Here is a 21,781-nt window from a genome sequence, read left to right as displayed (position 1 = left end):
TTTGCTATGCTGTGTGGTTGTGCAAGACAGGGTGTCGGTATTTCAGGTGCAGGGGAGGATGGGACTGAGGCTTGTCCAAGCTTGAAAGGGATTTACCCAATCACACCCGGCAAATGGGGGCCCTCACCTGGAGGCCAGGAAGGGGCTTTCCACTGACCCGTGCTCATGACTGAATAAAGGTCAATGAGGGTGCTTGCATTAATGGTACACATACCAGTGGAAATCTCATGCTGAATCCCCTTCAAAGGATTAGGAACGGTGATGTCCAACTGGATTAACAACAAAAGTTGGACGAGAAACCCATTTTCAGCCAAAACTATTGCAGAACAAGTAAAATTTAACAATCGTAATGTGAAACAGTTCTTCCTGCAGCTGTTGATTTTTAATGCAAGGAATTGTTGGTGATTTAAATCAGTGACGTTTGCACCCCAAGCAGCCTCTCTGGAGGTGAGGCAGCTTGTGGAAGGCGCCTGCAAAGTCCACAAGTTTGCGAGAGCGCTGAAGTCTGCGTGGTGACTACAGACAGAGAGAGGAGGCTGCATCAGAGCCAAAGTAGATCTGATCCGAAAAGTGATCCGATCCACGACTCGGAACTGTGAGCTGTGTGGTCCGTTGCCTTCTGAGTCAGAACTATCATACTGATTTGACGCAAATTCGACTCACGTTTAACTGCCAGAGCTTCTCGACAGACAGAGGTGTGTGCGTGACTCTCTGATATGGCTAAAAAATGATCTCATTCAGCTTTTGAAGACAACATTTTCTCTGGCCACTTATGAATCGAGTCGTAACGTGATGGATTATTTTTCTTGCCCACAGTGTGAATGAGATGAATGTCTCCAGAGGCAGCTTCATAACAAAGGATCGCTTTTCCTGTGGGTTGATGTAAGACCTTCTCAGCAAGACATCCTCTTTGAGACAGACAATCTTGCCTTTTTTCACTCTTTCTGTTTTCCCTGAAGCCAGTAGTTTTATACAAAGTCAAAACTTGCTCGGATGCAGTACGATGGGTGCTTTAATGTTTAGTTGCTAGGCTGTCTCACGTCCTCACCTGTCTGCTTACACTAGCATTTCTTGGCCTGTCTGCACTACATGTGTGTGTGAGAGAGCCAGAGAGATCACAATCCTCCTAGTCCGCTTGTTTTCTGTCACCTGCAGCTGATAAAAGATTAGAAAGTGACTTCAGCTCAGGTCAGTGCCAAAGGACGGAGGTGGTGGTTCTAAAATAGGACGGTATCAGAGGCCTTCCAGAGTTCACTTGTGGTTTTGAGGAACAACCTGAGTGCGAACAAGGTCGTCAAAAGTATCGATACTTTTATGCTTTTTCAACACCATGTGTTTAAAATGACACGATCTCTGTTAATTGTACTTGATTCAAAAGTATTGCAAGTACTATAAGAAGCTATAAAAAGCAGATCTACAGTCAGATAAGGCCGCACAGATGAAACAACAGGGAAGAAATTCAACTGTTCACAATCAGAATGATTAGAAATGTGTTTGGTGACTATTTCTGTACCCTCACTGTGTGCAGGTTGTGTCCTTTGTGCCTAGGACTCTTTTCTTGGTATCAAAGAGGTATTGAGTATTGTTTTTTATATATATACATACTGATTTTGCTAGTTTAAAAATTCTGGATCCGTGACGACATCAGGTCTGAATTATTTCTAGTCGAAAAGGGTCAGGGGTCATTTTACTGGGTTCAGGTTGGTTTGGTGCATGTTCATTTCAGATCTGCAGACCCCGGGACAGTGGTATGGATGGTTGGCAAAACAAACCAACACATGCAAGGCCAAAAAGGCAACCGATGTCTCTTCCTTGATTTTATTTATTTTCTAATCACTGATGTGTGACATTATGACATAACTGCAGTATTTAGATGTGTCAGCGTCTGTATTTGGCTTCCAAATATTGAGAACACTCTCATATTAGCTAAACACACAGAGCCAGATATGTTCTTGCAAGTCTCAGCGGTTTAGTTCGAATCAGTCTGTTTATACAATATCATAAATGTTTCAGTTCACCCACTCCTCCGCAGCAACCACTCACTTTATATGTGGGTTTGGTATTTTTAGCTCTCCCGTATGGCAGTATGGCTACTTTTATGACAGTTCACTGAACCTCTTTGCTGCTATTTAAAGAACGCGAAAAATTTCAACTCTGGATGATTTTTCTTTTTTTTTTTACTGTAAAACTATCTCAACAAGCTATTGCAAATGAGCCGTCTTCCCCTTTTTCCCTCTCCTGAACTGAGCTCACATATATTCTATTCACACTGGACTCATAAACATTGTTCTCTTCATTAAGCAATGCGAAGCAAATCCAATTGAGAGCAAATCTGTTTCGGCCTGGGCCTCATTAAACGTTATTTGATGGTCGAAGAGGCTGAGTGCCTGTGTTTTGCTTTGTGAGTAGGAATTGAGCTTAAACGCAGTCATTCATTATGTTACTTTAGAGTCATCAATTTGTCTTATCGTCAAACACACACACACACACTTGATCACACACATTGACTCTCCTGCAAACAGAAGGCCAGACAGGTGGCAAGGACACAAGTCCAAGTCTGCTGTTGTGACTTGTGTCATCAGGGCTCTGCCTGAATCTATTTCACTTGATACCTTCTTTGCCAGAATACCTGTTAAGTACATTATTCATCACATGGTTGCAGGACTTAAATGTGTTTTAATGTTTACACTTGAGTCGGACTCGTCATTGTTCTCTTGTGAAATGAAAAACCTGTCCGCTGCTTTATAGCTCAGTGTATCTGAAGTGAAAGGTCCCAGATTTCCATTAACTCTGTGTTCCGCTGCGACATGTATTTATAGCTTGGGCACACTGGTGGTAGTAAGCGGCGGACGCAGCTCCGCTACCTGTGGGCCAGATGGCAGCGGAGACACAGCGGAGCTTAAATCAACAGCATGTGTTTTCTTGGTCAGAAACATGCATATGATCAGCAGAGAGGCAGCTGGATTAAAACCAGAAGCAGTAGTTGGGTATACTCAAGAGAAAGAGGGAGGGAGGAGGCAGGAAGGTTGGCAACCCCCCCCCCAAAAAAAAAAAAAACACCACATTTTCTGGGGGGTGGAGGCTCTTGATGGAGCAGAGATTGTTCCTTTTGAAAGGCTGGAGGAATGCAAGACCTGTCTACTCTGTCGTTCTCCTCTACCTCTCTCTTTGATGTTCCTCCCTCCTCTCCAATGCTGTATGACACACACACGCACACACACAAATACAGGTTAATCTCCTTATGTACACATAGGCTGTCACCCACTCCCTTCTCTTTAAATACCTTTCTCATGCTCTTAACCTCTGCTCCCCTTGTGATTTGGCCCGACATCTGCATGTTTATTGATGAAGCTGCTGGTGGGGTGTGTGTGTGTGTGTGTGTGCGCGTGTGTGTGTACCTGCAATGAATCTTAAACCTGCAACTCCCTTCCCGCCCCACCCCACCCCACCCAACCACACAGGCCGAGCCAGAACAGAGCAGACAAGGCAGCTCCATTTAACTTGTCCCAGATGTGCAGCCCGACCCCTGTGTGCCGCAGTAACTGCTGGAGAAATGAGCGCAGGGAGTGAAGGAATGGAGTGGGGGGTGCGTGCAAAGTGCTACCCAGCACATACTATATGCACAAGTTTTAGAGCTTTGTCCTGTTATATTGGAAGGAAAAGCTCTTGTTTTACCTTTTTTCATGGAGACTCTTTCACCTGAGTCTCACCTGATTTTTGCTGGGTTTTTTTCTTTTTAATCCCAGGCTCTCTTTTAATTTTTCTTCTTTTATCTACAGGAAGCATGAAGCAATACAAATGCACACTCACACGTGATTAAAGGTCTTTGAAGTCAGCCAATAACTTAACATGACAGTCCAGACAAGAGCCTCTATGAGTTTACATGAAAGTGACTGAGGTTATTCTTGTGTATGTGCATGCTAGCGGTGTTCAGGTCCTTGCAATACCACAATGTAAAACTACTCATTACAGGTAAAAGTCGTGCATATAAAAAATGTATTTAGGTAGAGCTAAATGAGAATTACAAGCAAAATGAATGTATCAGAACTTAAAGTACTACTGATGCAGAATGGCTTCTTTTAGTGCTTGTAATTTGTTATTTTACTAATTTAATTTGTAACAATGCATTTTATAAAATAACCATGTGTTTTTTATGCAAACCTTTACTTTGCAACTAGTTGCAGCTGTCAATAGCTTTCAGATAAATGTAGTGGGGTAAAAAGTACAGTATTTCCTACTCAAGTAAAGCACCAGTACCTCAGAACTGCTTTCTCAAGTACTTGAGATAAATGCCCTTACTTACAGTCTTTTCTGTGCACCTATCTTAACACAGCATGCACAAGATCACAGAAACTTCCAGTAAATTCCTCCCCAAACCTCCAGCGCAGCTGTCGATTTATAACCACGTAGGTTTATCAAGCTTCTCCAAATTTCCACCCGGACCCTGCCTCAACCACCCCTGCAAGAATGTGAAATATGTTTGCATGTTTAAAAAAAAAAAGTTCTTCTTTATTCTGCCTGGATTCTTTTTCCATGTTAGTGTTAGCCGAACGTCTTGGCAGCAGCCAGCCCCTAAACACACAGATAGACTTCCCGACCGTCTCCAACAGGGAAGGAGAGGAGACTTCCAAGAATACCGATTGTTTTGGTTCATTCCTTAACATTTATATGTGTACGTCCCATTGGAAAGGGCCTCCACGTGCAGTTTACGTTGACAAACGTGAAAACTTGACTTGGCAGCGTTTGCATCGCAGGAGAAATGCCTGTTTTAGTATTTGCTGCAGCTTATTTACATGGGAGAGGAATGTAGACATTTGCTTTTCAGCTCATTTTTCTGTTTTTGGATGTGCTGTATGAAACCACTGGAGAGTCATGAAAACCAGCTATTTCTGACCCCACGCTATGAGGGGAAAGCATTACAAAGCGCTCTGCATTTCATTAAATCGTGTCTTTTCTAATGCAAACAGGACAAAAAAAAGCAAATGGCTAAAAGAGTAACACAAACGCTTACTGTACTGCATTGTACTGGTTCTCCTGCGTGGTCGTGCGCTGTCATGTGCTGTTTCATCCTGTTCTACTTCATGCCATATTCCTGGTGGTTTTAAAAGTGACACGCTTCCAGCTCTGTGAGTGTGTGTGTGCGTGCTTGTGTGTGTGTGTCTGTCTGTGGGGCCCAGGAATGAAGCCCACTGCCACAGCATCCAGTGACCTAATGCAAAAGGCAGCAGGGTCTAGCACTATTCACCGTCCTCTCTTGTGTGCCTCGTCTCTCTCTCTCTCCAGTGATTGTGGTCTCTCCTGTCACTAAGCACTTTTTCACGCTTGGCCGAAAGCCATGATGGGGGCTGGGGGGGGTTGTTGGGGTGCAGGAATGTCACTTGCGTGGATGGACTGTAGCTGGATGTGCTGTGGAACAGAGCAACAGGCCGTAGGTCATGGGCTGTAGCTTTAGCATACAGTAGTGGACTGAAGTGTTGTGGCTGTTCTGTGAAGACTGTATCTCCAAAATGTCACCTTTTCATGAGCAAAGCAAAACAGCCGTGTTTTTTCATCATTATTCATTTATCTTAAAAAGTAGGAGAGTTTCCTCAAAACAGAAATGATACTTAAAAGGGAGTAGTTCGACATTTCGGGACATTTTGATTTCTTGCACAAACCCGGATGAGAAGATGACAACAAGTCTCACGTCTGCACGGTAAATATGAAGCTAGAGCCTGCAGGCAGTTATCGTAGCTTAGCACAGAGGCTTAGCACGTGGAAACAGTGACCAATAAGGCTCCAGGAGGTTAGTGCTTCAGCCAGAAAAAGTTAAACAGCAAGTTGTCATTGTTACCCTTTGTTTTTTAGTCTGGATTAAACAAATTTAAGATAACATGTTAAATCCTTCTGCTGGCTGCAGCTTTAGAAGATCTTCTCATCTAACGCTCTGCAAGAAAGCCTTATTTCAAACGACAAAATGTTTGAACTTTTTTTTTAAGTTTTGGTCAGAAAAATCCAGTATCGTATCTGAAGGTACGTGGTTTTCACTGGACATGGAGAATATGGTGATCAAGATGCTAAATCCAACATGTAATTAGAATTCATGTATGCCAACATGCAACTGTAATCCAGTGTTCTTTGCATGTTTTGGTCGCTTACGTTGCTTGTGTGAAGCAGACTGAAAGGATTGTGTGTTCGTCAGTTCCTCAGCTGGGCGGCTGGCGTCTGGGTCACACCACTGGGTAAAAATATCATTAGCAGGGGGTCACACCCCTGAGGGGCCACCACTAAAGCTGTTAGCAGGGTGTTGATGTTGTCGCCTCTACCCAAAGTCCCACATGCACATAATAACAAGTCAATCTTCTGATCAATAGTATTGGAGCCTGGCTGATACCATTTGATTGGAGGTTGTTTGTTTTTTTTTTTAAGATGGATACAGCATGTTACTTCATTTACTGCCCTCCAAGCACAAAGATTTCCATTCATACAGACTAGCATGTTCATGTGCGGCGACACGCAGGCGCTGTGCGTTCACACATGCTGCCACTGTACACACAAATCGCACACAAACACTGACAACTCATGGAGACTGATTATGAATCCTGGCTGTGGTTCCAGCAGCTGCTTGTGTTTTTCCTCCGTCCTCGTAGTGTTCTCCGCTAACGCAGGTAAAAGCAGTTAACATGGCGTGCCAGCTTTCACAAAGCCCCGTGTGAAATATCACACATGAGGCCGGCCCCAAACACCTTTTCAAACGCTATTAGTCTGAACTGCTCAGTGATTGTGGTGCCGCTCAGGGGGGACCAAAGGCATACCAGTTGGGTTTTGGCGGTGCTGTTGCATATTCACTTGTATAAAGTCAGGAGCCAGTGTCTGAGTTTGTAATAATCCCCCTTTTACACACACGCACACACACACATCATTCAAATTCCTTCTTGATGAATTTCCTCCTACCATTTCACTCACATTGCCTCTCGCGTAAAATAACCCAAGCATAAGAAGGATTTGAAACTCTCTGTTGAGGTGGAAGTGTGTTTTTGTTTTGGTTCGTTTCCATCGTCTCTTCAGTCTCTGTTGTGTCGAGCCGGTAGTGAACGTTAGAAGACCTGCCAGAGACAAGTGTGCAGAGAGGCCCTAATGGGCGATCATAAAACCCTTTAGATTCCTGTCTTTTATGGGAGATGGTGGAAAAGCGGTAGGACTTTAACAGGCCTTCTCTTCACAGCTTTGGTTAACTAGAGGTGGGCTTCAGTGGAACAAAGGCTATTTTTCCTTCTTTTCCTTTGCTTTGTACTTACACAAACAGCATGAGGCGTTCAAAAGTAACTGAGAACCAGGCACAAACTTGCCAGCTGGCCTCTAATTGGTCTGTTCTTTTTCTTCCCCGATGCAACAAATCGCATACATTTCAGGATTCATTTCTATGATTGTCAGGAAGTTCTCGGTTTTCATTCAAGTTAGCACTGAGTGTGGCTGTGAAAAAGATTAGCAGTATGCCAGTGATGGGTCACGTTACTTAAGCAGTATCGTGGCAAGCCTGAAATAGCCAGTTGCTTCGGTTCAAAGCAGCCGACGCCTGTCTTGAGAAGGCATGCAGGTCTTCAGCCTGCTCGGACATATCTCCATCCGCATTTACCACCGCATTCTTCCTGTGTCATGCACACACACACTCACACGCACACATGCAGACTCATGCACACATCAGCAAAGAGCAGAAGTCACCCAGAATCCAGCTTTCCACCTCTGACCTCTTCCCCCCGACCTTGTGTGGGGTTGTGGGCTGGAGCCACATTGGGTGGTGTTGCTCAGCATCTTGGAGTTTTGGCTGCAGTATTCCTGAATTAAACACCTTTGCATGATTACTTTATGCCAGTTTTCACAATGCAAGATGCTAATCCGAACATTTCTGACCAGCTTTCTTTATCCACCAAGCTGTGTGCGAGCTCTCATATTGCCCCTCCTGATACACTTGACCACAGATGTTTAATGTTACTTAAGTGAATGACTGTTTTTTCCAGCCCCGTCAGCATTTAGCTTCACTGTTAGCTGTATTGCGAGTGGATTTCCCTGACCTTAAATGTTCAGGGTAAATGCAAACAGCTGGTACGGGCATGTCTCCTCTGTGTGTTCGGAGATTGTGTATCCCCCAAATTGTCATTTTATACCCGCTCACATACTCCGTAAATGACATTTGAGAGTGAATAACATTGTGGAAGTGTTGAGTAACAGCTAATTGGAACACCAAGCTTTTCTAACAGGCTTTGATCCGAGGTGCTGTTTAGCCTGCAAATGCCTGGCAGTGACCCGACAGTCTTTGATTTACAAGTTCACATTGGCTTACCCATCATGCTTCAGTGTAGCAGGGATTAGGTTTGTCAGGAGTTGTTACGATAACCTTTGTGTGATCGGCTGGAACGTGCTCACATTGTGTGTGAGTGTGTGTGTGTGAGTGTGTGTGTGTGTGTGTGTCAGGATTGAGTCAGACTGAAAAACTGTATTACCAGTGACCTTTATGAGATTAGACTTGTTTAGAAAAGCCCTTTTTCTATCTGTAATTTAAAGAGCAGAGTCATTTTCTTGCATTTTCCTAGACTGCAGTCACGTTCAGTTAAAACTCTGCAGCCGTAGAAGCAAATGCAAGTTCATCATGAGACATGCACACAGTTTCTACTGCAGGGTGTGTTCAGCAGGGTTTTTTTTTTCTTCGCTCACAGTAGCAGAGAACATAATGTTTAACTTAGCAGTGGAAAAAGTCTTTTCAGTTTGATGAATGCACTGATCCTGAATATCATACCATATCAGACCTACAGACAGACCCACAGACAGACAGCTTTGCTGCCACTGTCTGGTTCTATGACTCAGCATCTTAATTTCTTTGGCATCTCCAAATACTGTAATCCCATGATGCTCCAGTGGTTTTACTTACCAGGGGAATTTGTTGCAGCTTCAGCCGGGCTTGTGATGGAAGCCATAGTGCAACCAGTAGTAGTATTTTCAGCATCAATCTATTTTCTTGATTAATTGATTAATGATTTGGTGAAAAATGTTCATCACAGGGTGACATCAGGCGTGCGGATTCAACTCGATACAGTTAATTGACTCCATCTTCCTTCTCTGGTGCACTTAAAGGGCCAGTGTGTAGGATTTAGTGGCATCTAATGGTGAGGCTGCAGACTGCAACCAGTTGACTCCCTCTGTAGATATAAAGAGCTCAATCTAAGGTAATAAAAACACAACAATCCTTTTCTGGTGATTATACACAAATGAAAACAGAGTTATGAGAATATTCCATGTTTGCCAATAGATGCTCCTAAATCATACACACTGGACCTTTAACGGTTATATGCGTTGTAGTTCTGCAGACCTGAAACATAAAGTGTCTTCAGGGCTCACTGGTTGTGAATTTACATTTACGTTTATCTACTTCACCTGCGGCTGCTCTCATCATTGTTTCACGCCATCTTCCTCGCTCAGCTCACATTCATATTCTTCCACCAACTATGTGACATTACTGGCTGTTTGGTAATTATCTAGATGGGTACATGAGACTTTCCTTTTTAATTAGTCAAGCAGCCGTCATTGCAAAGTCAGCACCTGTTTGATTATATGAGACTGTGAATGACTGACGGTCGTGTTCGGGTTCAGGTTGCGTTCGGTCATGTCGGCTGGGCTAGCCTGCTTGACGTGATGCTTTCAAGTTGTTTTAGAAACAAAGGCTGTCGGATATTTAAAATGTAAAATGTGTGGTGTTCTGATGAATTGGAATTCAGCCTCGCAGCGACAGAGGGTGCACGATGCAGGCGTGACAGATTAACACAAACTCATTGCTTCATCTTACATTAACTGCATCAGGTCGGGTTCTGAGAGAAAACTCAGTGGGGCAGAATTTAGCAGATTTAACCCCTGCTCAGCTTAACTTCAATCTCCCTTCTTCAGTTATTCCCCAAGGACATATGAAACTCACCCCACGTCTTTGTAGGTTTCTTTAAACAAATTTCACAAACATGGGATTTTGCAGAACAGCTGCAAGGCATTACAAATGGAAAGCAAAATTATAGTTGTACACATAGGATTTCTGACTGAAAGATCTTCTGTCCCACTAAATACACTGGTGATGTGATGCGGCATTGGTTTCAGACTGGGGTGAGGGTGTGGAAGGGTGGAGGGTGTTACACCGTAGACCTGTAATGAGACTGCAGCGATTCCCCACCAACATGGTTCCCATCAGGGAGACTTGCACTTGTGGCAGAAATTCCAGCCCTGTAGCAAATGCCTGGTCTGGATTCAATCAAATCAGCTCCTGCCACGACATACATAGAAAACAACGAATACCACACACTTTAAGTTTGATGATGATATTCATAAATAGTCATTTTAAAGCAGCAGAAGTAGATAAGAGGCCTTTTCCAGGCTATTTCTTTATCTGGTGTAACACACTTTTGGCAGAGCAGTTTGGCCGAGTCTGTGAGGTCTCGACAGCATTGTTTCATGCTGTGCCAAGAGACGTCAATCTACTGTTTCACTCACTCATTTATCATTTTTATTTTTCCCCAATTTAGTCGCCACCAATTCTCCATGTGCGCAGAGGCTGGCGTCACTGCTGCTGACACCCACAAAAGCTGCTTCTTTTCTCCTGACAGTGAGGGCTCGCACCAAATTTCACACTATTGCACCCCCCCCCCAGAGCCTTCATTTCTGAAGCTGGAGTAGAACATGCTGCTTAGTCAACATTCTGCTCGGGAGGAGCAGGAGGAGGTGGTGGAAGAAGAAAACATATATTAATGATGAGTCAGCATTGCATAGGGAGTCGTATGGCAGACGTCCACGCTGCTCTGAGGCTGGAGGGAGTGACCGGCCAGCTGGCTCTGCTCGGAGACTCCATATTTGTTTCAGCGCTCCCTCCTTCCGCGGCGCACTTTGAAGACGGGGCCAAAAATTACAGTGTGCTTCACTCACAATAATTTCAGAAAGCAGGTGTCCCAAACGGTAGGGCAAAGATGACGCATTGCCGTTGCCATGGAGGCGCAGGAGCTGATTCTCCCGCCTGGGGACCCTCGCTTCCTATCACATCAGGCTTCGCTGTGTCCAGATTTCCTGTCTTCCTGAGAGGGGAAGATTAGAGAGCTATCAAGTTATTATTGTTTTCAGCATGCAGCACACTCTGTTTCTCACTAGCCCACACTGTGTCAGAACCACCTCTCAACGAGCACATTTAGGCATTTTTTCTCAAGTTCGACTCCCCAGACTATATTATTCGTCCATCCTCCCGCCTTTGGTTTGTTTTATCTAAACCAGTGCGTGAGCATGTTTGGCAGCGGCTGTGTTTTTCGGAAGAAGCCACTCTCATTGCGAGGGTGAGCTTGTCCTCCTATGAAGGTTTTCATTGTTTTATTGATTGCGCTAAATCTCTGGCTGGAAACATCGTGCTTCAAGTCAAACTCATCTCCCCTCACGGCTCATTCTTTCCACATTGGATTATATCCTTTGTGGCCTCTTTCTAGTTCAGCTTGTGTAGTTGAATGTTTGCACTGAGGATGTAGTGCATGTATGTGCCTGTGTGTCTGGGTGCAGAAATGCACACTGGGAATTTCTACAGCTGCTGTCTGGTAGCAGAAGGGTGGTTCACCTCTGTCAGCACAGGCAGGAATGCTGTGCACACTCAGCGTTTTATACGAACTTGCACACAGAGGGAGTCTCAGTACAAGCAGTATGTGAATCCACATGACATGCTCACATGTCATCTTTAATATATACATTGGAAACGTTGGCTTCATACTTAACACAGTTGTAGAGTAAACCAGCAAGCACTCAGTCCTTGTTTATGGCTTCAGTAATAAGAACTGTGTTATGTCACATATGGAGTAAAATCTGTATAAATGATTAGCAGCTTGTTCACAGGAAAAGTATTTTCAGGCACATCTGTGCATAGTTTGAAGAAAGGTTTTTGAGTTTGTAAGGCAGGTGGTTTGATTTAAAGGCAAAGACTGTGGAGTGTTCATGTACAGGTTTTGCAGTTCCAGGATGGAAAACTTTTTCTTTTGTCAGTTTGTTTTAACTTTCCAAATCCTCCTCTCTCAATCTCTCTCTCAATGCTTTAGCTTTTCCTTTTTCACCCTTTTTGTGCTTTTAACATTTGGAGTGCACATGGAAGAAGGAATGTTTTCAACTTGTGTCGCCTGCACATTAAGAGTGATGAAACCTGAGTGCTAAGCGTGTGAATTCTAACTCTCTGTTCCTCTGTCTCCCCTTTGTCTTTGCAGAAGAGGTCGACTATGCTAACTTCGGCACCAACACAATAACTCGTAAGAAGAAGGCGGTGGTCGCGCTGCGCAATAATGACGTCAACCGCAAGCGGCCACACATCCGCATCGGCATGCCCCAGGACTTCCGGCCAGTCTCCTCTATCATTGATGTGGACATCCTACCTGAATCCCACCGCCGTGTCCGACTGTATCGCCATGGCTCAGACAAACCCCTGGGCTTTTACATCCGCGACGGAACCAGCGTGCGGGTGACGCCACACGGGCTTGAGAAAGTCCCCGGCATCTTCATATCTCGGCTGGTTCCTGGAGGGTTGGCGGAGAGCACCGGGCTGCTGGCGGTCAACGATGAGGTGCTGGAGGTGAACGGCATTGAGGTGACGGGAAAGTCCTTAGATCAGGTAACGGATATGATGATCGCCAACAGCCACAACCTGATCGTGACAGTGAAGCCAGTGAACCAGCGCAATAACGTGGTCCGCAGCAGCAGGATCTCGGGGAGCTCAGGCCAGTCGTCTGACAGCAGCGGGTCGACTGGTTACCCGAGTTTGTCAGTGGCCTCAGTGGGGGTGATGTCCTCTGGAGCACATGGTTACCAAGACGACCTGGAGAGTGACGAAGAGACAGACATCGTCATTGAGAGCAGCCTCAAGCGGCCGTCTCAGAGGTCCAATGCCTCCCTGGCGTCCAGCGCGTCTCGCACACATCAGACGCCAACAACGGCCTCAGGCCCAGTGGCACCTCCAAGCCCTCCCACACGTCCATCATCGGTGGTCTCCACTGCCTCCTTCCACTCCCAGCCGAGCCTCAACGGAGGGTCCCATCACCACCAACACAGCAGCCTCAGCTACCAGCTCCACAGAGACCTGAACCTTCAGCACAACCCGCACCAACAGTCCCAGCACCGTCATCACCACGTACAGCCCCCGCATCACAGCAGCAACCCAGCCCTCCGCCACAGCAATGGCAGCCTGCACAAAATCCTCAGCTCCATGAAAACGGACCCACGACACAGTCTTGCACTGCCCAGGGGAGGGGTGGAGGAGGACGGCACCGTCATTACCCTATAATACTTACAAACACACACACACAGAAACATCCTGAATGCTCAGAGACTAAAACTGGAACACCAGGCCGGATAAATATGAGCACGAGTGTGTTTGGCCAGATACTAATTCTGAAACTTATAATTGATAACAGGAAGTTACAATCCAGGAAACAAGGAAAATGTATTGTATATATTTCCTGTATTTTTTAAGTTGTCTTTGTCTTACATCAAAAGATTTGTACGTATGTATGTAATAAGCATCAGAACAAACTGTTTTTAGGCGAGTCCACTGTATCCTAGAGTTCTGAATGTGCCTACAGCCTAATATCTTTTGTTAGTGACCACTTTTATTAAGATCCTTTTCATTCTTATTACCGGGACCAACTTGGGGTTGCTTATGGATGTTTTTAAAGAGTAAATCTATATTTCTTATATTCTGATAAATGCTGTGTAGAGTATGATTTTTTTTTAATAGTTCTTTTATGCATTGATGATTGTGATCAAATCCTTGTATCTGTACCAATAAATTATTCTGTCTCACAATTTTACAAGCTAGAAACGTGATGTTTGGTTTAGTCGGTACCTTTAAGAGTTTTTATTGTCACTTAAAAGTTTCTGATTTTCTCATTTCCTCATCAATGAGCAAAACCATTTACTCTAGTATTTTAGTATTGAAGATAGTCATTGATATATAATGACTTGTAAAGAAAGAAAAACCTAAAACACTTGAGTCAAAAGGCTGAACGTAAACAGAAATGTTTAAATGACAGATGGGCACTTGCGTGATTTAGTTCTTCTTAGTTTAACCTCATTTTAAATCCTCAATTTCACCACTTAAGTCGCTTAGTTGTGGGAGCTTAAATCAGCTGTGACTTTATTTGTTTCACCAAACTTGTTGAGCAAAGAAAAGCTTTGTCTTCTAAACACACAGTGCATGCATGCCACTTTGTTAGAAAAACACTGGCTGAACAAAGACAGTGTGACATGCTGAGATAGGTCCCAGTCAACTGGGTTTTAGGGGGAAACTATATAAAATAACACAAAACATTAAGTCTTGGTTTCAGCCCCTCAGAACCAAAAGTCTGAAGCTCTTCTCTAGTCTCACTGCTGACAGTCAACAAAGCAAATAATCCTGGCAGAGGTTCATTTCTTCAGCAACGGCAGCGTCTGTAGATGAGGAATGCATAACCGCAAAACATGTCGTAAGGGGCGTGAGATTACTGGTAGTGTTATTGCCATTCTGCAGCTAAAGTAAAACTATGAAGATGTTTTTAGTCTCAGTAGCTACAGCAAACTAGGTTAAACCACACTGATTACTAAGATTATGACTATTCACAGATGATGAACAATTAAGAACACTTTAGAGCCCTTTCCATTGTCACTCCAGCCATGTTAATCTGCAGTTTAATGAAACAGGTCCATGCCTGTTGGAGGTAGTAGTCCAATTGAGGAGTGAGGAGGACACACAGGTCAAGTTTGATCACAAAATAATTTGCTGTATACATCACAGAGCGAGGATGAGCCTTCTGAAGGTTGAATTCCTTTTTTCAGACACAAGCAGTCATTATCATCCTCTGGCATGGACATGTGGCAGGAATGCTGCTGGGTCAGGAGGCCCCTCAGCAGCAGCGATCTCCTTTCACCTCTCTGCTAATGAATGTTTGTGTGCTGTGTTTACTGAAGATGCCACACTGCTTTAACAGCAAATAGATCACTGACTGCCAACTGGTCCGCTTTGGCTGTAACCTGCACCTCCAATCGGTTAGCAGACCCAAAATCCTGCATATCACACAATCAGTCCTTGCTATCCCTTCGTTTAACACTGATTTTCAATCGTGGTCAACCTCATATGAATGAGAGAAGTTACTATCAGAAGAAGACATGCAGATAAAGTAGCTCCTGGTAGTTGGAAATAGTTTTAGTGCGAATGTGTGACAGAACTGTTCTTCACGTATGATACATATGCTCGGTTGACAATTTTGAGACTCAAGTGTAGACTGATTAGGGCTGACAGTTCTGTCAAAGGTTGAATTAAATTAAGTGAAAATAGGGACATTCAAATTTCAACAAGTAAAAAACACTTAGAGATCACTGTCGTGCCACCTGTGTGATTCTTTTACCTGACCATGTCCAAATATATATTGTTTTTTAGGGGAATTCATTGCTGCATCTTCACTCCAAATAAGTTATTCCATTCTATTGGATATTTTGTATTTCTAAAGGTGTAATTAACCTTTTTAACTGCTGCTATACTTCATACCTCTGCATCAGACCTCTGCAGACCACCGAGGCCCCCTGTCATGCGGGGATTCTGGTTGCCATCTGCTGGCCGAGGTTGCAACGACATGGTATCTCATGAAACGTAGGCAATGGACATCAGTGGCGCAAAACACTGACATTTGCATTTCATCACTTCCAAAGAGGAATCTTCGGTTATTTTTGGCTGAAAGAGGAAGCCCGCATTTTCAAATCGTGACATGAAATTACTTTTTTGCACACCATCACACATATCATCATGATGTTGGGCCTTTCCTGTTTCAAAAGTAGCTTTTTTTCGCATTATTTGTTTGACATTTCTTTGAGCACCCTATAAATAACGTGTATCATCTCCACCCATTCGATGTAACGCTTTGCTTCAAGCCAGTTTTTGGTGATACATCCTAATACCAGGTTTATATCACAGCGTTTGTGCTTATCCTTCTGTGTCTTGCTTTAGAGTTTGGAATACATATACTTAGCATTTGCAGTTCGCAAAGTAAGCAAAAAAGTTAATAACTGGTAAAGTTTTCAACGCGTTATTGTGCGCAGCACAAATTTGACCCTCCTGAGCCACCGTCGGCTGCACAACACACGTGACCCAGTCAGTTGACAGGGCAAAACACGGCAGTGGCGTTAGATCAGAAAGACAGGCGACATGGATCATCACCGAGTGGACAGGGTGGGCCTGCTGTCTCCCCTGGAGGAGTCCAGCGCTGAGATAAGCAGAGACAGTGGCATTGTTTCCCAAAGTGCGAGCAGTCTGTCCATGGTGAGCGAAATCCTCAGCAGCGGCACCGTGTCGCAGAGCCCGAGCTTTGGCGCAGCAGCTAACGTTATCCCGCGAAGCCCGAGCCTCAACGAAGCAGCGGAGCCCGAGATTGCCGACCAGCACTACGCGGAGGACGACGACGACGACGAAGTATTGAGACACACCGCCCTCAACTACTCCTCCTACATCAGGGCGACAGCTGGAGAAGAGGTTTGTGCTGAGGGCTGTGAACACAGGGGAGCCACCAAGTCATGTAAAGCACCGCAGCTTTACGTACTAACTAGCTGAGTGAACGTTTGCTCTTTGTTTAAAAAGTAGCCACACTTTTAACGTTCATGCCGCATTATGTGTGGCTGATACATCGTTTCAACAAGCGAGCGATGCAGTTCTGGACCAAAGTTGTTGCTAAGCGACACAAAGGGAGTGACATGATTGGTTCACCATGACAACACCTATGCCGGTTTACTGGAGATGTTTTATGGCAGAAATTGGACAAAGTCATTGTTTTGCTAGTTCCAAATATGTGTCATGTCGTGTGAGTCATGTCTATAGTCAACTCTGTCCTAAACAAGCCATTATGCACCAAATTTAATACTATAGAAAACTAACCATCCTGTCAGGATATTTTGGAATATTTACGAAAATAAAATACTTGTAAAGGGGTATTCTGCGAAGTACAGTTTACTACTCATGAGGAGTACTATTCAGTGTGTGAAAACAGTAGTATAATGCCTTCTGTTACTCTGGATTGAAGTTTGAAAAAATATAAATATATAAATCCATTTTTGCCTAACCAGAGTCTTTACATTTATATCTGATAATCTGTGGCGCCATTTTCTCTGCTGTTAAGGCAATATGATAGGGTGCTATCCAGTTGATTTAAAGTACATGTATGGGTTGTATAATACAAAGCCCAGGCGATGTCTACTTGCGACTTTGGTGTTAAAATCAAGACAGAGTTTTTGATTTCGTCAAGTCTAAAGTTATCAGATTCATAACTCAAGACTGACTTACTTAAATCCAAGTCATGTGACAAGAGTCCACACCTCTTGCTTTCTGGTTCACAAATGCACGACCTTTGTACAGTCAAATAAAATAAATTCAGGAACGGCTGAACTGGCGGAGTCAGTTCAAAACAATGTCAACACCAAAAAGGTCACCTGTCTTCAGATTAGGGAGACAGTTGTCTATATTTGTATTTCTTAAGCTTTACTTATGATTGCTGACTGACCAGATTGCTGTCACTCCTTCAGTAATTTATAAAGAGGATAGGCTAGCTAGCTCTGTAGAAGACAAAGGCCCCTGTGTTTTGGCCCAGTGACCCTTGCTGACTCCATTCAAAAACATGTTACTGAATTCCAGCTGTAACTAGTGTGTTGGACTTAATTTGTAGTGCACAGACACACATGGGTCCTAGGCAGGCTCTGTTCTTTTGATGCATTTGGTGTAGTTTTGGTTTCTACACAGTTTGTATCGTGTAACATTTTCACAGCTTTGATGATTTCTTCTCTAGATCCTGTGTTTGGAGAAGAGCTTGGAAGAAATGCTGACGAGAGTAGATGAGTTTGTTGGAATGCTGGATATGGTGAGCTAAGTTTGCTTAAGACACCATGAAGGATTATGCATGCACTGTATCTAATTTTTATTGAATTACATGCATATTTGTCTCTCACATCCTTTTGTGTTTTTCCTCCAGATCCGTAATGATACCTCCCAGATAGTGAATGAAAATCTACCTCAAATCCAGCAGAAGTCTGACGAAATGAGACAAATATACAGAAGAATTGATAAGTTAGAGGCAAGTGATCATTTTAACTTTGCAAAGCTGATGGGTTACAACTACTTTTAACTAAATTTCTATGTTTGTGCTTTTGTAACGCATGCTTGATCTAGTGAATGGCATCTTGTGACCAAAGCAGGCTGCAAACTACACTATTAGGGATTCTGAAATAAATGTACTATGAAACCTATGATGTAACATGATCTAAACAGTATCGGTGTGTAGTTCTTATTCAAAATTAACTAAGCAAAATATCCTCTTCACAAGAGGAGAAACTATGAGAGATTATATTAACATGGTCTTTGTTATTGGCAAACATTGGCCTTGGTGTGCAGTATGTTCCTGTTTTCAAATACTAGTCATGGGCCTAATGCAGGAAGCATTTTATAAACTAATTTCCTCTTATCTTTGTTCATACCCATGATTTGTCCCTATTTTGTTAGTACCCATTGATTTCTGGGTTTCACCAGTGTTTTCTTATTTTTGCTCTTCTCCAGGAAGACAAAGTTTTACGTATTTGAGAGCACTCACAAGATAAGAAAAACACATCTTGTTTTCACAGTCCACAAATAGTTTGTCCAATTAATGGAAACATAACCTTTACATTTTAGGAGCATTAAAAAACACATTAATGTACTCTGTTCAGATCTAGAGAGATTTTGATAATAGTTACTCTGAAGCTCACATATTTACTTTTATACCACAAGAGGGCATACTTTACCTTTGCAGTTGAGAAAAAACTACTTGCACAATAAAGGAAGAAGCAGCCAGTGGGAAATGGTGAGGCAAGATAAAGAGGGCAAAACGGACAGTACAGGCCAAAAGTTTGGACACACCTTCTCATTCAATGCATTTTCTTTATTTTCATGACTATTTACATTGTAGATTCTCACTGAAGGCATCGAAACTATGAATGAACACACGTGGAGTTATGTACTTAACAAAAAAAAGGTGAAATAACTGAAAACATGCTTGATATTCTAGTTTCTTGCCACCGTTTGCTCTGATTACTGCTTTGCACACTCTTGGCATTCTCTCGATGAGCTTCAAGAGGTAGTCACCTGAAATATAAATATTTATACACTGTCTTAAAATTCAGCTCCAGTGCAACATTAATATTGTACCACAAATTTGACCACAAAGTCAACACCTGACAGCGCAAGTCAAGGTGGAACACTGTGCTCCCGACAAACTATCATGTTGATGTTAACTAGAAGAGGCTGTAGTGAATGTAGTAATGTAGTGCATGCAGAAACAATAACTCAGAGGCTTTGCTTTAAGGTGGAAAGGACAAGATGCCTGCGTGGGATTACGTGAGCTATTGCATTACCTCTAGAGGTACCAATACGAGCCACGCTGAAAAGTGGTACAATAAAAAATAAGATGAGCTTAAGGCGCAGCTTTCAGACGATAAGGTGGCTATAAGGACTGACTGTTTGACTGTGGAAAATGCAGAGTTACAACACATTTACAATATTAATTATTAATCAATTATTGATTGTTAACATGTTCGACTACCAGGTAAGGTAAATGCACGCAATTGGAATCAAGTGGTATTCTTCATTCAGCACACATGGTTAAGAACATTTGTTGCATCTGGAGTCGATTTCTCGTATGTTTTTCTCTAACAGAAAATTTATGAGAAAATATAAGAAATTGAAGAAAATGTTGCTGCATGAGGCTCAATGTTTTACACCCACCGAGTAACTAATGATGATACAGTCCAAAATATAAATATAATCATGAGTTATGAAAGGAGTTGCTTTTTGTTACTTGTCCATTCATCATCTGAAGGGCTGTGCTTGTTACATTCACAAACATTTCTCACAAAAAAATCAGAAATGTCATATTTCTTCATTCATTATATTATTACTTATTTAATTCTCCTGTTCACTTGTTTCAAATGTCTGCCTCCTTTTTAAAAATCAACAAATTACAGTTAATGCACCAATGAGCAAATGCCTCCATGGGCTTGTGAAACCTTTAGTTTTGTATTAACATGATGGTGAATTGTCTTGAATGACATTTGTTTCAAATAATGTTGCAGAGAATCTCCATTTTATCAGCTTTTTGCAGTAATAATCTGGTGTGCCCGCAGGCCTTTGTAAAGATGGTGGGAGCCAATGTCAGCGCAATGGAGGACCAGGTCACACAGGCAGAGGGAGAAATCGGAACACTACCAGGTGCTTTGAAGAAGATCCTCCGCACAATGACTGTCCCAGGCTTCTTAAATGTGAGAGCTCCTTCATACTTTCTCTGTGTCTGTGAATTTTATGTATTCTCATATGAAGAATCATTACATTTTTTTTTCTTTACTCGTCTACCTCCTATGTGTCTGTCTGTCTATCACCTGCCAAGGGACTACGGATGTAAATTAGCAGGCTTGCTAACTCCAACGCATTTACACTTGTACTCACATACTGATGTTCATTAATGTGTATTGTCCCTTTCAAATAAATAAATAAAGTAAATAGCCAGTGAATAATGCTCTGAAACCAAGTTTTGTGCTGCAAAGTTGAACAGAGACCCCTTTTCCGATAAGCACTGACAAGGATTAATTTTGTGTCTGTTTACTCACAGAAACCGGCCAGCCCAAAAAGACCAGCAGCACATCAGCAACAAGAGATCCCCAGCGTGTTCCGGACAGATGATTACTTCACATCACAGCCAGAGCAGTGACACACTAGAACATTTAACACATAACTTTGTTCTAACCTCAGAGGCCTGTTGAGTGAAACTGCGGAGACAACTTTTACTGCCATTCATTGCAGGAGGATCTATTGGAGCAGCGGCCTCAACAAAGCAATAGTAGCCTTTCTGAACAAGTCACTGGAGGTCATGTGCGTGAAGACATTCTGCATTTTTGAGTGTCATTCTCCTGGCAGCAACAAGCACTGAACTGTAGCAAAATGATTTTAAAAGTGCCTAAATGGGTCTTATTTCTGTCAGTCTTGTTTTCACTTTTTGTGAAGAAAACGATGTCAGATGTTGGACTTGTGACAGGTCAGGAGGACAAAGTCATCCCAGATGCCAATAGGACACTGTAAAGAAGGTACACTAGGAGGAGCTGTAAAGATATAAAGATGTATTACATGAAGAGTTAACCCAGCTTTTTTTATAAATTACATTCCTGTCACTGGTGTTTGTAAAGACCTGCACGCTGTTATGAATTTATCTGTATTTCTACTGTCCAGTCACTTTCCCCAAGCAATATTGTTCTCATCCAGTTAAGCATTTAGAGTCTTCCATTTCAAAACATTAACTTCATTGCTGGCCTGGCGTTGCTGGCTATGTGTGACAGTTACCTCATCGATTTGGGGCTACATCTTTGATGGCACTTTTTCAAAAAAGCACACCTGTAGATGAGTTGTGTTGGCTTCTCAAGTCAGACTATCTGATTACTCAAAATTTGGGCCAGCGGTGAGTGAGTTTTACAATAATAACTGGAGGAATCTTGGGGTAGAGATGTGCTGTGCCCCTTACCCATCCAACAAGGTTTCATATCAACAATTTTTACAGCTATGATGCATTATTTGCCAAAATGGTTAGAAATAAAGATGTTTCATTTAAAGGTTGATTTTTGTTTACGTTTTTAAAATAATCATTAAAGATTTATTTGAGACAGGTTCTTCCATGTCCGATTATTTTTTGTTATCCTTATGATTTTTTTATTTTCTGTTTACCTC

At 42.9% G+C, this 21,781-nt stretch overlaps 2 protein-coding genes across 2 annotated transcripts in view; both read left to right on the top strand.

The window, feature by feature from the left end:
- Window positions 1-13,830, top strand: part of pard6gb (par-6 family cell polarity regulator gamma b) — a 32,329-nt gene extending 18,499 nt beyond the window's left edge. The window contains exon 3 of the mRNA XM_041955421.1: window positions 12,240-13,830. Coding sequence (XP_041811355.1) covers window positions 12,240-13,309 — 1,070 coding nt within the window. The 3' untranslated portion in view covers window positions 13,310-13,830. The remainder of the gene's footprint in view (window positions 1-12,239) is intronic.
- Window positions 13,831-16,166: 2,336 nt separating this feature from the next.
- Window positions 16,167-21,711, top strand: bloc1s4 (biogenesis of lysosomal organelles complex-1, subunit 4, cappuccino). The gene is made up of 5 exons (XM_041955555.1): window positions 16,167-16,525; window positions 17,829-17,900; window positions 18,012-18,113; window positions 20,194-20,328; window positions 20,676-21,711. The coding sequence occupies exons 1-5, from the start codon at window positions 16,202-16,204 to the stop codon at window positions 20,772-20,774; spliced, it is 732 nt and encodes a 243-aa protein (XP_041811489.1). The 5' UTR covers window positions 16,167-16,201; the 3' UTR covers window positions 20,775-21,711.
- Window positions 21,712-21,781: the final 70 nt, after the last annotated feature.

The sequence above is a fragment of the Chelmon rostratus genome, chromosome 16, assembly GCF_017976325.1.
Source record: "Chelmon rostratus isolate fCheRos1 chromosome 16, fCheRos1.pri, whole genome shotgun sequence".
Lineage (NCBI taxonomy): Eukaryota > Metazoa > Chordata > Actinopteri > Chaetodontiformes > Chaetodontidae > Chelmon > Chelmon rostratus.
Note: the sequence above shows the minus strand (reverse complement) of the source record. Positions and strands in the feature narration are given on the sequence as shown.